General features: G+C 41.3%; 1 protein-coding gene across 1 annotated transcript in view; it reads left to right on the plus strand.

The window, feature by feature from the left end:
- The window catches only part of TSG101 (tumor susceptibility 101), a 42,362-nt gene that overhangs the window by 23,923 nt on the left and 4,579 nt on the right, over nucleotides 1-13,860 (plus strand). The window contains exon 7 of the mRNA XM_053924681.2: nucleotides 2,433-2,524. Coding sequence (XP_053780656.1) covers nucleotides 2,433-2,524 — 92 coding nt within the window. The remainder of the gene's footprint in view (nucleotides 1-2,432; nucleotides 2,525-13,860) is intronic.

Raw genomic sequence — 13,860 nt, forward strand, 5'->3', positions numbered from 1 at the left:
TAGGTCACTCTGCCAAGCCTCAGAGATGTAGCAGCTCTACCTAATACGTGGAAACAAACACAGGGAGGCTGCCAAAATGAGGAGACAAAGAAGCATGGCCCAAATGAACGAATAGAGCAGAAGTCCTGAGGGAGAACTAAACAAAGTGGAGACAAAAAACCTTCTAGATGCAGAGTTCAAAACACTGGTTATAAGGATGATGCTCGATGAACTTAATGAGAACTTCAACAGCATAAAAAAGGACCAGTCAGAAATGGAGACTCCACTAACCAAAATGAAGAATAACTTGAAGGGAATCAATAGTACAGTAAACAAAGCCAAGAATCAAATTAGCAATTTGGAATATAAGGAAGCAAAAACACTCAAACAGAACAAACAAACAAAAATTTTAAGTGAGAATAGTGGGAGAAGCCTCTGGGACAACTTCAAGGACACACACATCGTGGGGCTGCCAGTAGGAGAAGAGAGTGAGCAAGAAATTGGAGACCTATTTGAAAAAAACAGTGACAGAAAGCTTCCCTAACTTGGTGAAGGAAATAAACATATAAGTCCTGGAAGTACAGAAAGCCCTATACAAGATGAACCCAAAGAGGCCCACACCAAGACACATTATAATTAAAATGCAAAAGGTTAAAGAGAGAGAGAGAGAGAATCTTAAAAGCTTCAAGAGAAAGGCAGCTCCCATAAACCTGTCAGCTGATTTCTTAATAGAAACCTTGCAGGCCAGAGGGATTGACAAGAAATAGTGAAAGTGATGAAAAGCAAGGACCTACAACCAAGATTTCTCTACCTGGCAAAGCTATCATGAAAATCTAAGGATAAATAAAGAGATTCCCAGACTAGAAGAAGAAAAAAAAAAGATAAAGGAGTTCATCACCACCAAAGTGGTATTATTATACAAAAAGGGTCTACTTTAAGAAGAAAATAAAAATAAAAAATGTGAACAATAAAATGGCAATAAATACTTAATCTGTCAACAATTGAATCTTAAAAACAAACGCACAAGCAGAACAGAAACAGACTCGTAGTTACAGAGAACATTTTGACAGTTCACGGGTGGGAGAGGGCTGGGGCTGGGTGAAAAAGGCAAAGGGATTGAGAAGTACAGATAGTTGTTACAGAATACTCATAGGGGTGTAAAGTACAGCATAGGGAATATAGTCAGTAATATTCTAATAATACCCTGGCTGGTGTGGCTCAGGGGGTTGGGTCATCCCACAAACCGAAAGGTTACTGGTTCACTTCCCAGTCAAGGCACAGGCCTGGGTTGCAGGCCAGGTCTCTGTTTGGGGGCGTGAGAGGCAGCAGATCGATGTGTCTCTCACACATCAGTGTTTCTCTCCCTCTCTTTCTCCCTCCCTTCCCCTCTCTCTAAAAAGAAATAAATAAAATTTTTAAAATATCAGGATGATCACTAGTAAGTGATGTAATTTCTAACCACTGGGGTGTACACCTGAAACTAATAGTAATACACGTCAATTGTGATTAAAAATTTTTTTAATGATAAGATAGAAAACATCACAGAAATCCCCCCTTATCTGCAGTTTCACTTTTCGAAGTTTTAGTTAACCACAGTTAACCACAATCCAAAAATATTAAATGAAAATACAGAAGTTAACAACTCGTAAGTTCTCATACGCCTGCTGCCCATACCGTGATTAAATCTTGCACCGTCTCACTCCCTGCCAGGGACATGAGTCATCCCTTTGTGCGGTGTTGCATGCTGTGTATGCTGACTGCCCATCGGTCACCAGGTCACCTGTCCTGGAACCACAGTGCTTGTGTTTAAGTGAACCTTATTTTAAAGTGGCTCGAAAGCACAAGAGCAGTGACGCTGGCCACCTGTCAGGGACACTGTAAATGGTGTTTATGCACAATGCTGAGTAGAAGATAGGAGGAGAATGCTTCTAAGGAAGTTCCTTCCAACTCTGATATGAATACACGAATGACACAAAATTTCCATAGAGTGAGAAGAAAATACTTAAAACTTTATTTAAGTAGGAGTATTTTTCAGATGAGGTATTCACAAAGGTTATCAGTAAACCACAAGCAAAAAACTAAATAGTATGATTTACCTCTGCTAGGACATCAGAATGGAAGAGCTCTCTTACAAAATATTTGTTGCTTCCCAATCTGATGCCATTGAACTGCCCTTAGAAATACCGTGGTTGCTTTCTGCTGCTGTGAAGGTGACCCTCAGGGAACCAGGGCCAAGCGAGAGCATTTTAACCATTCACTGTGAGAGTAAAACCAGTGTCATTAAGGGAGTTTCTGTGGAACTTAGCTTCACTCGCCAGACGCCTGCAGCTCTAAAACTGTAGAGTCATTAAGTGGTAAAAGAATGGCACGTCAAGTTTAACTTCCTGAGTGGGGATCTGAAGACACTAGTGTTGATCATCTTAGTATTTAATGTTTTCGGTGCTTATCTTTAGCGGTTACCCGGGCTGTCCTTACCCGCCTGGTGGTCAGTACCCTGCCACAACAAGTTCCCAGTATCCTTCCCAGCCTCCTGTGACCACTGTTGGTAAGTAGCCTTCCAAACTGTATCCCTCCACATAAGGAAAGTCTGGGTCTCCTAGTGGGAAAAGTGCATTTCGGTTTTTTATTGAATAAATTTGGCCAGTAACATTGTGTAGGTTAAGGTGTACAGCACGTTACTTTGATACACTCATATGTTGTAATATTACTGTTGTAGCAATAGTATTGTCTATATTTACTACTCATTCCAAGTTTGTATCCTTAAACACCATTAGTCTTATCCTTCCCCCCTCTCCACCCTCCCACCTGCTTTTTACATTTACATTGAAATGTCAGAATACTCCTTAGAAGACAAACTCTTCTTTTTTTTATTAGAGGAAAAACTCTTAATGGTAATTTACTTCAAAAGCCTTCTGAAAGGTTTCTCTGCTTCTGTCCTTGGCTTCCCACACCTGTTGATAACAGCAGCAAAAGTGATCCTGTGAAAATAAACAAGTCACACCACTTCTCTGCTCAGAACCTTTCGGTGTTTCCCCATTCCACTCAGAGCTCAGCCCCAGGTTCTTAGGCCTGCAAGGCCCTGTGTGATCCTGCGTTCCTCCCCGCTATTTATGCGACCTCATCTCCTACTGTTCTGGCTTAGGGTTCGTCCACTGCCTGTTTTCTCTGCATGGAGCGGTGAGGCCTGCTCTGACCCATCAGCTACCGCCATCACCACCAACCCCTAACACAGCACACATACCCCCAACATCAGAACGGTGTTTGACATACAGCCGTTCATCAATAAATACTTTGCTGAGTGCCTCAGTGAATGTAGGATCTTGTGACGTTTATTTTTCTGTTACATTTTCTGATAAATTATAGCCACCCAGAAATCTGAAGTATAAATACCTGCCCCCAAAAGCATTTCTTCTACTGTTTTTGTCATTGACACATTGCAGTTGTTGAGATTCTAGTGGTATGGTTTTGATTTTTTTTTATTTTCTCATCTTTAATGTGGCTCTTTTTCTACATTATAATTGAAATAATTCAGTTAGAAACCTAACGATGGGAGATCTTAAAACCATAAGCAGAGCACACTAAGTCTTGTTAAGCTCTTAATTTTGGTTCAAGCGGCATCAGTGAAACGGGAACAGTGCTGGTTTGCCGCCCTGTTTCTCCTTGAGACGATGGAGAAACCCCTTTGGCTTGTGGAGGGCTTGGTTTCTGCAGGTCCTTCATGTGTTAGCTCTCCGGGACAGTAGGTCTAGAGCATTTTACAGCTTCAAGTAGATGATTTCCATACATCCAGAAATGGGAATGTGGGGGAAATGGTGTATTTAAAATCAGATCTCATCTTTATGTTTTTAGGACAGGCTGTCAAAGTAATTAATATTTTATTGTATTTTTAAGAGTACTTTTTAAGAAAGACTAGAAATAAATTATTATTTTATGATAACCTAGGATATCCTTTAACGTATATTATTTTTCTAACCTTGTTACTTACCTACGACCAGTTTCTCGTCATGTTTTAGTAATACATTTTGCACATTGTTGGCCTTCAAAAATGTAACCAAGCAGAAACATTAAAGTATATTTGAATGTCAGTTCACACATAGAGAACGTTTTCTCAGTCTGTCAGTGGTTATTAGGATTGGTACTATTGTTCTCTGCCACTGTGGCCGTGAGAAAGAATGAATGTGGTTATTTATCCTGGTACTTGGTGGAAATGATAGTTTCCCTTTATAGGTTTTGATTTGAGGATGGAAAACAAAACCTGTTCAAAGGCACCATTAACTAACGTATATCTTTTTATTGTTGATGGGGGTGCCGGTGCCTATGTTGCTTTTTGACCATCTCCAACAATATTGAAGTAAAACCCCTTACCAATGAAGTAGTAGAGACGACATTCTTAGGCATTCTTATAGCGACGTCTTCTGAGAACGTAGTGACGGCTGAGGATTGATGCCGTTCATGGGACTTAAACAGGTCTTCCTGACTCCATTCGGTGTAGTTTTTGAACAACATTTAAAAGAATATCAGAGAATTTGTTTTGTCTCATCTCATTTTATAGCTTTTTTACTACGTGGGCAGACAGCTTTCTACCTAACCTGACTTAGCACCACCTTTTTGAGACTGGAGCCCACTGCGGGCACTGAGCGGCGGCGGCAGCGCTGAACAATGAAACACCTGTTGATGGTGCCCTTCCGTCGGGTCTGGGCAGCTGTAGTGCGGTTTTAGTACACTTGTGTTATTTAAGTTCTCCCTTGAAGTCATTTTAAGACCAGGTGTATTTTTAGATACCATCTTTGCAGGTGACTACCAGAAACATTTTCTGTTGCAAGATCATTGGGAAAAGTTGGGGAACTTGGGACAAGTTTCCTTAAATTTTGTCCATTGCACACAGTATTTATCTCCAGAGGCATCAGAAGGAATGTAAACTTTTCTTGATATCTGAGGATAAAACTTAAATGTCAAAAAATTTTTAAATGTGCCCTGGCTGGGTAGCTCAGGGATGGGAAGGCATCATCCCACTACGCCAAGGTCGCAGGGCAGGGCACACACAAGAGTCAGCCAGTGAGTGTGTAAGTAAGTGGACCAACAAACTGATGTTTCTCCCTCTCTCTCTCGAAACTCAATAAATTAAAAATACATTTTTTAAACTTAAAAATTTAAGTTTCTGTTTCTTTAGATCAAAGTATGTGTTTCTTTAGGGTGAAACATTTCTGTTAGGACTGGGCATATAAATTTGACCAAGTTGACATTGTGAAAACTGTAAGAGAACTTGAACTCTGATTTTAAAGTTTGAAAGTGCTTGACCACTACCAAGTTACAAATAATAAATTTATAAAGCAACATTAATACTTGCTTATGTTCTCTTAATAGCAGATGCTAGAAGAAAGCAGTGGCAGGTATGGAAATGTGGTCATTCATGTTTTCGGGGCACTCGAAGAAGCTCTGGTCCCAGCAGGGCATTCCCATGGAGAATGCCAAACTCCATTGGACAGGGAAGAGTGGCCTGATGGGGGATCGGTGAATTTCCACCTTCATACAGGCACCATCTGCCAGATCCACACGTGCTGGTGGTTCGCCTGGGAGGCAGTAATCTCGGAGTGATCAAGCCATTGGATATTATAATCCAAATTAAGAAAGATTTAAGATTTGTCTAGCAAATGTTCAAGAATGTTAGTATAGTGTGTTCCAGTGTGGTGGCCCAAAAAGTGTGGTGCCACTTAATGAAACCTCCATGCGTTACGAGTGTATGTGTGAAGAAAGCCAGGGGACGATTGGGCCCCTTCACGTAGTTCATCGTACAGAGGCTGTTTCACCAGCCATACTTCCTTGTGCCGGGGTCTCCGGTCATCTCAATGGAGATCTGTTATCAGGGAATGGTACAGATGTCTTCAACCTTGACTCGCTTATTAATGTTTCCGAAACTTTAATATAACTGGGGAAGGGCGTAACAGAACAGGGTACTTCTGGCCTAAGGCTTGCCCCCAAATAGAATCCATTGTTTGGACACTTTGGATCATTAAGATTCATTAAGATTCTTGTACTTGAAAGAAATCATATAGCTAGTTCATATCTTGAGGAATAGTTCTTTGAATCACATAATCCATGAAGGTTTATGTATGCCTTTGGGGTGTGTAATGCTAATTTTTCCTGTGTTCCAGTGTAAATCCATTTCCAAATGGAAAGTTTTATTTTATATACGTGAAGTAATGCTTCTAATTTCTTTTAAAAAGATGCTGTGAAAAGAGGCCCCCATTTTTACATGCATGTCTTTTGGGTATTTCCAACATAAGTACTTCATGAATCTTCAGTATCGCTTTGTTCATGGTCTCTTCCTGAGACTGGAAAGCTACCCTGTCATTTGTGCCGTGTCCCACGTGGGCATTTGTATGCCTGTTCCTAACACATTCACCTACTTGCAAGGGCTCATTCCAGAATGTCTTTGGTAGAACTGTTAACCAATGATAGCGGCCGGCGTGGGCTTTGGTTAGCGTGGGGTTGGGTAGTCATGTGTGCATTCTGGTCGGCCCCTGTGGTCTGAGCGCCTGTGTTGTGGCTCATAGTCATGTGTCAGGTTCCCAGGTCCACTAGCTCAGAGCTTTGCTTTTTTTAAACCCATCAAATACTAGCATGAAGTCATCGGGTAGCTAATAACTTACTGGTCTTGCTCCACAGCATTGCATTTCCGTTGCTGCCATGGGACTTGGATTTATTTTCTATAGGGAGATATATTAGGCCCCAAATCAAATTTAACTTTCGACTATATTTTTAAAGCACAGAACAAGAACACTGTCATTTAGTTTTAGCTATAGCCATATAGTGTGTACTAACTAGAAGCATGCTTTTAAAGTGGATTTGACATTTACAGACAGAAATAAACTAATTTCTTCAAAACTATGGTTCTTGAGGACTCCTTCCATTGTCTGGAAAAGTTAGTGTTACACTGAACTTGTAGGTTCATCCTTACTTTGGTAGTCAGCGAGTAATGAACAAACCTATCCACATAGCAAAAAAATAAAATCTAAATGGTGATACGTATTGGAACTTAACACGAAGATCCTTTTTCCTATTACTGGAGAAGCAAGAGAGAAACCGCTTTGCCTATGACTACATTAATCTTAGTTGACCAGTTTCACGTACAAGATCTGTGAAATGGGATGGGCGTGAGTACCACATCAGGCGGTGTCTCCCCACCACCAGCACCCCACCCCTGTCCAGGAGGAGTTACAGGTCTGGCAGTCCCTTAATCCCAGTCTCAGCACAGTGTGGAAGTTCTGTTTGGTAGGTCGGTCTATTTCAGGAGGCTGTGTACAATAGGTATTATGGTGGATTTGGAATTCTGAATCCTAGACCTTAGGCCTTAGCATTAATACAGTGTGTATTTGGTTTGTTATAGTTTAATAATGATAACGTTGAAGAACAAGTGCTTATCCACCCTTTTATTTTTTCATTCACTGATTTGGGGGCGGGGGTTTGTCATCTTTTTAGAACAGTCACTGGTTGGGAGCTATCAGGCATGGTACTTGGGGAAATAAATACTCAATTGAAGATGCTGCTTCTGTCACATTTGACCTGGCACCTAGGATATATGAATACCCTTACATGTGATGGTTTTGGATAAAGAATTTTACTTTAGCAAGGTCCACAGTAACATGCCTGCACCATGTTAATGTGGAATGATGTTTGGGTTTAATGTAATTCATGTAATTTTGTGAAAATTACTAAAAGGTACAACCTTAATTAGTGGGTTGTCATATGGTTCGGCACACCCCACAGGAGACAACCTGGTCTTTATTCTTTACTAGGAAAGTAAGGGTGGCAACCCCTAGAGTTAAGGACAGTGCCTTATACAGATTTCTCTGGGAAAACCACCCTAAGTACTATATATCTCAACCTTGGACTTTAATAACACCATTTGAACATTTTATTTCTCAATCATAAACAAGGATCAGAAATGGTAGGTTTGGAAGGGTATTATCAACAGACATTTAAAAAACCTGCATTACTTTCATTAAAATCTTTTTTTAAGATGTTGGAGTGGAAAACCCTATAAACCCTGAATGATTTCTATATTTTCCATTCATTGTTCTTTATTTAATAATTACAGAGCGAAAAATAAGAAGCCTTCCTGTTGAGTAACATTCCTTTTAGGACAGAAGCTAGTAAGCATGACGAGGTGTTCCTGACTGCCCAGTGCCGCTCCCTTCTCTGGCCATCCCGCACTGGATACTCTGCAAAAGTGTCCTTCTGGGATATGGCACCCTGGGCCCTGTTAAAAGATAAATAAAACTAATTCTCTTAAGTGTTGGGAGATTGTTTTAAATCAGGCATAGTATAATGCACTTTGAAGATACTGGCCTAAATTATCCATTGAATTATCACATCCATTGGTAGAGTATTGCTTTGCCTGGAAGAAAAACTATCCTACTTCGTAAGGGCTAATTAAGTCCAGTGATCAGATCCTCACATTTAAGTGAAGTTTTGCTTTGGACTGTTTCTCAAAATCCGTGCTGCCGTTTGGATGGCTGCTAATCTGAGATCCGACTCTGCGTGGGTAAGGTCAGCATGTGGGGACTTTTAAGATACACCAGTTTGCCACAGAGTCTTGAGCTGAGGTTCACTCTAGCAGGTATGAATCATATTAAAATTTATTTTAAGATGTTTAAGAAACAAATTGTTTGTTACAGAAGTGATCCAGGAGAAGATGAGAATCTTCCACCACATTTTTTGTTGTTTATATAAACAATCTCTTAGAGAGTCAGGATTCGTTGAATTTTGAATTTTAATGTGGGTTTTCTTTTTTGGTGTTCACATTTCAGATCTTACAATTTTTAGAAATGATGGATTTAAAATATTCAGATATGCTGTGTAATAAGGCCTGTGTGTGACAGAGGAACGGACTTGGTCTGTTTGGGATTTCTAGCCGCCTCAGACGAACTGGGACCTTTGTAGAAAACCAGGCAACTGCTGCCTCAGCTTGGGTCCCGTTCTGACTGTTAATGGCTTTAGCGGGAGACGTACTTGAATGGACTTAGTTGGTGTTGTATGGTAGCATTTGCCTTAATGTATTTATAAGAGAAACTATATTTTTTAAAATGGGGATCTGAAACATAAGTCTAAGTATAACATATCCACTTTTTATGTAAAAATTTTAACAAAGTTTGTTGATGTGCTTGTGTGTGAAAAATCCAGGCTAGCTATGAAGAGACCCCAAGCCTTTATTAGTTCTGATAACTTCTACACAGATGAATGGAGCACTTCATCTGCCGCTGGTGATTGACCACAGCTAACCGTATGCACATCATTGGGGTCCCCGACCTCTGGGAGGGATGTCCTGTCTCACAGGAACCACAAAAGTTCGTGTAGGATATAATAAGCTCTTTAGGAAACAACTTTTAAAAGTCTTTAATGCATTCTTATAAAATAGGGACTTAGTGAGATAACATCTTCACTAGTCATTATTTTGTAAATCACCCTTTGGGCACAAATTCTACTCTTGTAGAAAGTAGACTTTTTGTTCTCTTAAAAGAGCAAGATTTTTCTTTCCCTCCTAAAAGCCAATTTCACCAACTAGAAGGGCGTTGTCACAGGCATCAGAATGTGCGTGGGTTAGAGTGATGGTGGCTGCACTTGGGCGGGAACTCAGAGGTGGCAAAGATCTCCCGAGGTCTGGGGATAGGAAAAGAGGAGAATGCGTGGGCCTTGCCTTAGCCAAGAACAGAGCTTAACCAGAGAACCAGAACAAAAGCAAAGTAGAAAAGGCAGTGCCTGGGCTTGGGCTCATTCACAGTAGGAAGAGGGACAGATGAAAGCTTCAAAGCCTCTGGTCCGTCGAGGGGACCTGGAAGAGGCAGGCTGTCTTGCTGAGAAAGGTTCATACTTCCGAAGGATGAGGAATCAGGCACATAATTAAAGGGGTCTGGATTCTTGTTCCAAAGGAGAAAAAAGAGAGTGGAAGACTCCCATCTGATGGTGTCAGTCTTCTATGAAGATGTGCTGAGGATTTTTCTGCCTTTGTAGGAAGATGGTTAACAGAGGGCTTAGGGCGTTTAGAAAGATTCAGAAGCATCGAGGATGTTGGTTTGGTTATGGCAGGTAAGACCTTCAGAGTTGGAGTCCTGGTGACCTGACAGTGTGAGAGGGGCCGCGGCAGCAGGCAGGCTGCGTACAGGACTGTGAGATGGGCAGAGGTGGGGCTTTGGGGACACGCTGGCTGGGAGCAGGAGTGGTAGGAGAAGGTTGAAGGTGTGAGAACAAATGAGTGGAGATACAGATTGGTGAATTCAAAAAGGTTGCTAGTCATCTTAATGTCTAAATGCGGGGACATGAAGAAAGAGGTGGTTGGGGGAAAGTAAAGAGAAATTGAGTGGGATGAGTCTAGAGATGATGCAGTAGCTGGTAAATTCATGAGAACACTGGAAAAGTTAGGTGTTCAGAAGCCAGGGATGTGAAAAACAAGACCTCAGCTTTCACAGGGGAAATGAGGTCGGCATCTAGCTTTCCAGCTCTGAACTCCAGAGCACTGGTTGTCTGAGGTAATACTTTTGTTTCTGAGAAATATGAAATAATATTTGCTGTAATACAGAGCTGAAATACTTTGGTAAGGTCAGAAGTGAATTCTGGAAAACATACACTATATGGATTTGTATGTTAATAATCAGCCAAAGTATGAATTGCCTCTGTCTGAACCCTGTAGCAGGATGGATACTGTCTGGGCTCTCCTTAGCAAGAGCTTTCTAGCAGAAAGAGGGAGGCCCTTTGTAGGCAGAACCCGTGAACGCTGGGGATCTGCTCTTGGGCTCTTCCAGTGCAGAAGCACTGTCTTTCGGACAGACTGACGAAGGGCACTCCTCAGGAAAACCTGGCCACGTGAGACACATCTGTACTAATTTTCCAAGTCAGAAAAACACAAACAAACACACAAACAGTTCTTCTGTGGTGAAAACAAGAGGAAGGGCCCCCTCCCCCAAAAAAGCAAAACTTTAGACTCTCCCTTTTCAAACAGATGATACCTGAGAACACCAAATGTCATTTGCAGAGGCCCAGGAAAGCACTCAGAGTAAGCCGGGTGTGGACCAGCTTCTGAGAGAAGACAACGTCACTAATCAGGAAAAAAAATGAGGTGACCAGACCAGCTTGTGGAACGAGTGGCGAAAGCTGTGGTCACCAGGTGACACTGAGAACACATGTGGAGCTGGTCGCAGTGTGGTTCAGGCTGCAGTTTCCTCTTGCAGTCTGTACCTTGGGACCAGGAAGGGGCCTGTGGGGCCTGTAACGGATGGGGGTGTGAGTGGTGAGAGTTTGGGCACGTTTTTGCGAGCAGACTAAAGGGCCTTTTTCCCTGATGAGTGGAACTCAATGTCAAGGTGATAATTTTTTGGCTCAGAATGGAAGTATACTCTCTGTTAGTCTGAAATCATTCTTTTTATTCATTGTGGGCAATAAAGGTTACACATACTTACAGTAATTCCCCACATAGTACTCTATCATCGAACATAACTGAAAATCAAAATACCATTTATACATTTGCTGGTTGGGGGCCCTAACTGAAGAACATTGGTAGTCATAAAGAGAATCCATACTTAGGTTAAAGGAAGGACCTTTTGAAGAAAATATCTGGGGGATACATTTATTTGATCTGAAACATGCAAGGAAATTAAGACACTGGTTAGGAAAAGTAATTTAGAAAAGAATCTAAGAATAAACAAGTTTTCAGTTGCTGAGGTTTTGGGATGTCATTCTCTCTTGTTCATCTGGTAAAGAGAAAAGGAGAAAAACCTGGCAGAAGCAAAGCCTTATGAACCTGTACATTAGTTTGGGAAACTCTTCCTGTTCTCAGTTCTCTCACGGACCTCTGCAATGGGTTCCTGTCTCCTTCAGCTTTGTGATAAGGCCTGAGAATGGACTTGGCCTAAATCAAATGTTTTTCCTTGGTGTAAATTTGTCGTTTCACTTATTGGAGATTTAGGAATTGCAGTCTGTAGGGACATAGCCTCTACTTCATTGATAAAAATAGCTAATTGTTGGACCAGTAAGTAGATAAAGTGGGTAAATATATGAATTAGTAGTCTCTTAAAGGGAAAGTATTTCTGAATAAACTCAGATTTTATTATTATTTTGCATGAAATTACGACATAATTTTTCTTTCCTCCCACTTTGAGAATGTCAACTCATACTTTGTCCTGTCTTTTTATGTTTTATTGTTTTTGCTATTACAGTTGTCCCAATTTTTCCCACTTCCCCCCTTCCACTTGGTCCCCACCCCGACTCCTTCAGGCCATCCCCACACCAGTATCCGTGTCCATGTGTCATGCATCTGTGTTCTTTGGCTACTGTATTCCCTATGCTGTACTTTGACCCCCAGCCTATTTGTGCTTTGTAATCCCTTCATCTTTTGCACTCGTCATCCTGACCCCCTCCCATCTGGCAGCCATCAAAATGTTCTCTTTATCTGTAAGTCTGTTTCTGTTCTGCTGGTTAGTTTATTTTGTTTTTTTTAGATTCAATTATTGATAGATATGTATTACCATTTTATTGTTCATATTTTTAAAGGTTTTATTTATCTTTAGAAAGAGGGGAAGAGAGAGAGAAAGAAAGGGAGAGAAACATCAATGTGTGGTTGCCTCTCATGCGCCCCCCCACTGGGGACCTGGCCTGCAACCCAGGCATGTGCCCTGACTGGGAATCAAACGGCAACCCCTTGGTTTGCAGGCCAGGGCTCAATCCACTGAGCCATATCAGCCAGGGCTATTGTTCATATTTTTTATCTTCTTCTTAGAGAAGACCCTTTAACATTTCATATAATAATGTTTTAGTGATGGTGAACTCCTTTAGCTTTTTCTTGTCTCAGAAGTTCTTTATCTGTCCATCGATTCTAAATGATAGCTTTGTCAGATAGAGTAATCTTGGTTATAGGTCTTTACTTTTCATCACTTTGAATATATCTAGGCCAGTCCCTTCTAGTCTGTAAAATTTCTTTTGAGAAATCAATTGACAGTCTTATGGGAACTCACCTGAAGGTAACTAACTGCTTTTCTCTTGGCTACTTTTAAGATTCTCTCTTGTCTTTAATCTTTGGCATTTGAATTTTTAAGGGTCTTGGTGTAGGTCTCTTTGGGTTCATTTTGTTTGGGACTCTCTGTGCTTCCTGGACTTGTATGTCTACTTCCTTCACCCAAGTTAGGGAAGTTTTCTGTATTTTTTCAAATAGGTTTCCAATTTCTTGTTCTTTCTCTTCTCCTTCCAGCACCCCCATGATGTGAATGTTGGCACGCTTCAAGTTGTCCCAGATGCTCCTTACACTGTCCTCATTTGGGGGGATTCTTTTCTTTTTTTTCTTGTTCTGACTAGGTGTTTTTCACTTATATTCTAAATCACTGATTTCTCAGTTCTATCCCCTCTGCTCTTGATTCCCTGTAAATTGTTCTTCATTTCAGTTAGTATATCCTTCATTTCTGACTGGTTCTCTGTTACTGTTTCCATGCCCTTTTTTATGCTGTTGAAGTCCTTACTGAGCATCCATATAACTAGTGTTTTGAACTCTGCAACTAGCAGACCACTTGTCTCCATTTTGTTTAGTTCGCCCTCTGGACTTCTGCTCTGTTCCTTAATTTGAGCCATGTTTCTTTGTCTCCTCACTTTGGCACCCTCCCTGTATTTGTTTCCATGTATTAGGTAGAGCTGTTACGACTCCCTAACTTGGTAGAGTGGACTATCTAGTATGTGTCCCATAGGGTCCAGTGGCACAGCCTCTCATATCACCTAAGCTGGGCACTTGAGGTGTGCCCACCATGTGGGGCTGTGTATACCCTCTGGCAGCCAAACCTTGATTGCTGTTGGCAGGCCAATGGGAGGGATTTACCCAGGCCAATCAGCTGTGAGGACTGGCAG

This window comes from Desmodus rotundus, chromosome 5, assembly GCF_022682495.2.
Source record: "Desmodus rotundus isolate HL8 chromosome 5, HLdesRot8A.1, whole genome shotgun sequence".
NCBI classification, from domain to species: domain Eukaryota; kingdom Metazoa; phylum Chordata; class Mammalia; order Chiroptera; family Phyllostomidae; genus Desmodus; species Desmodus rotundus.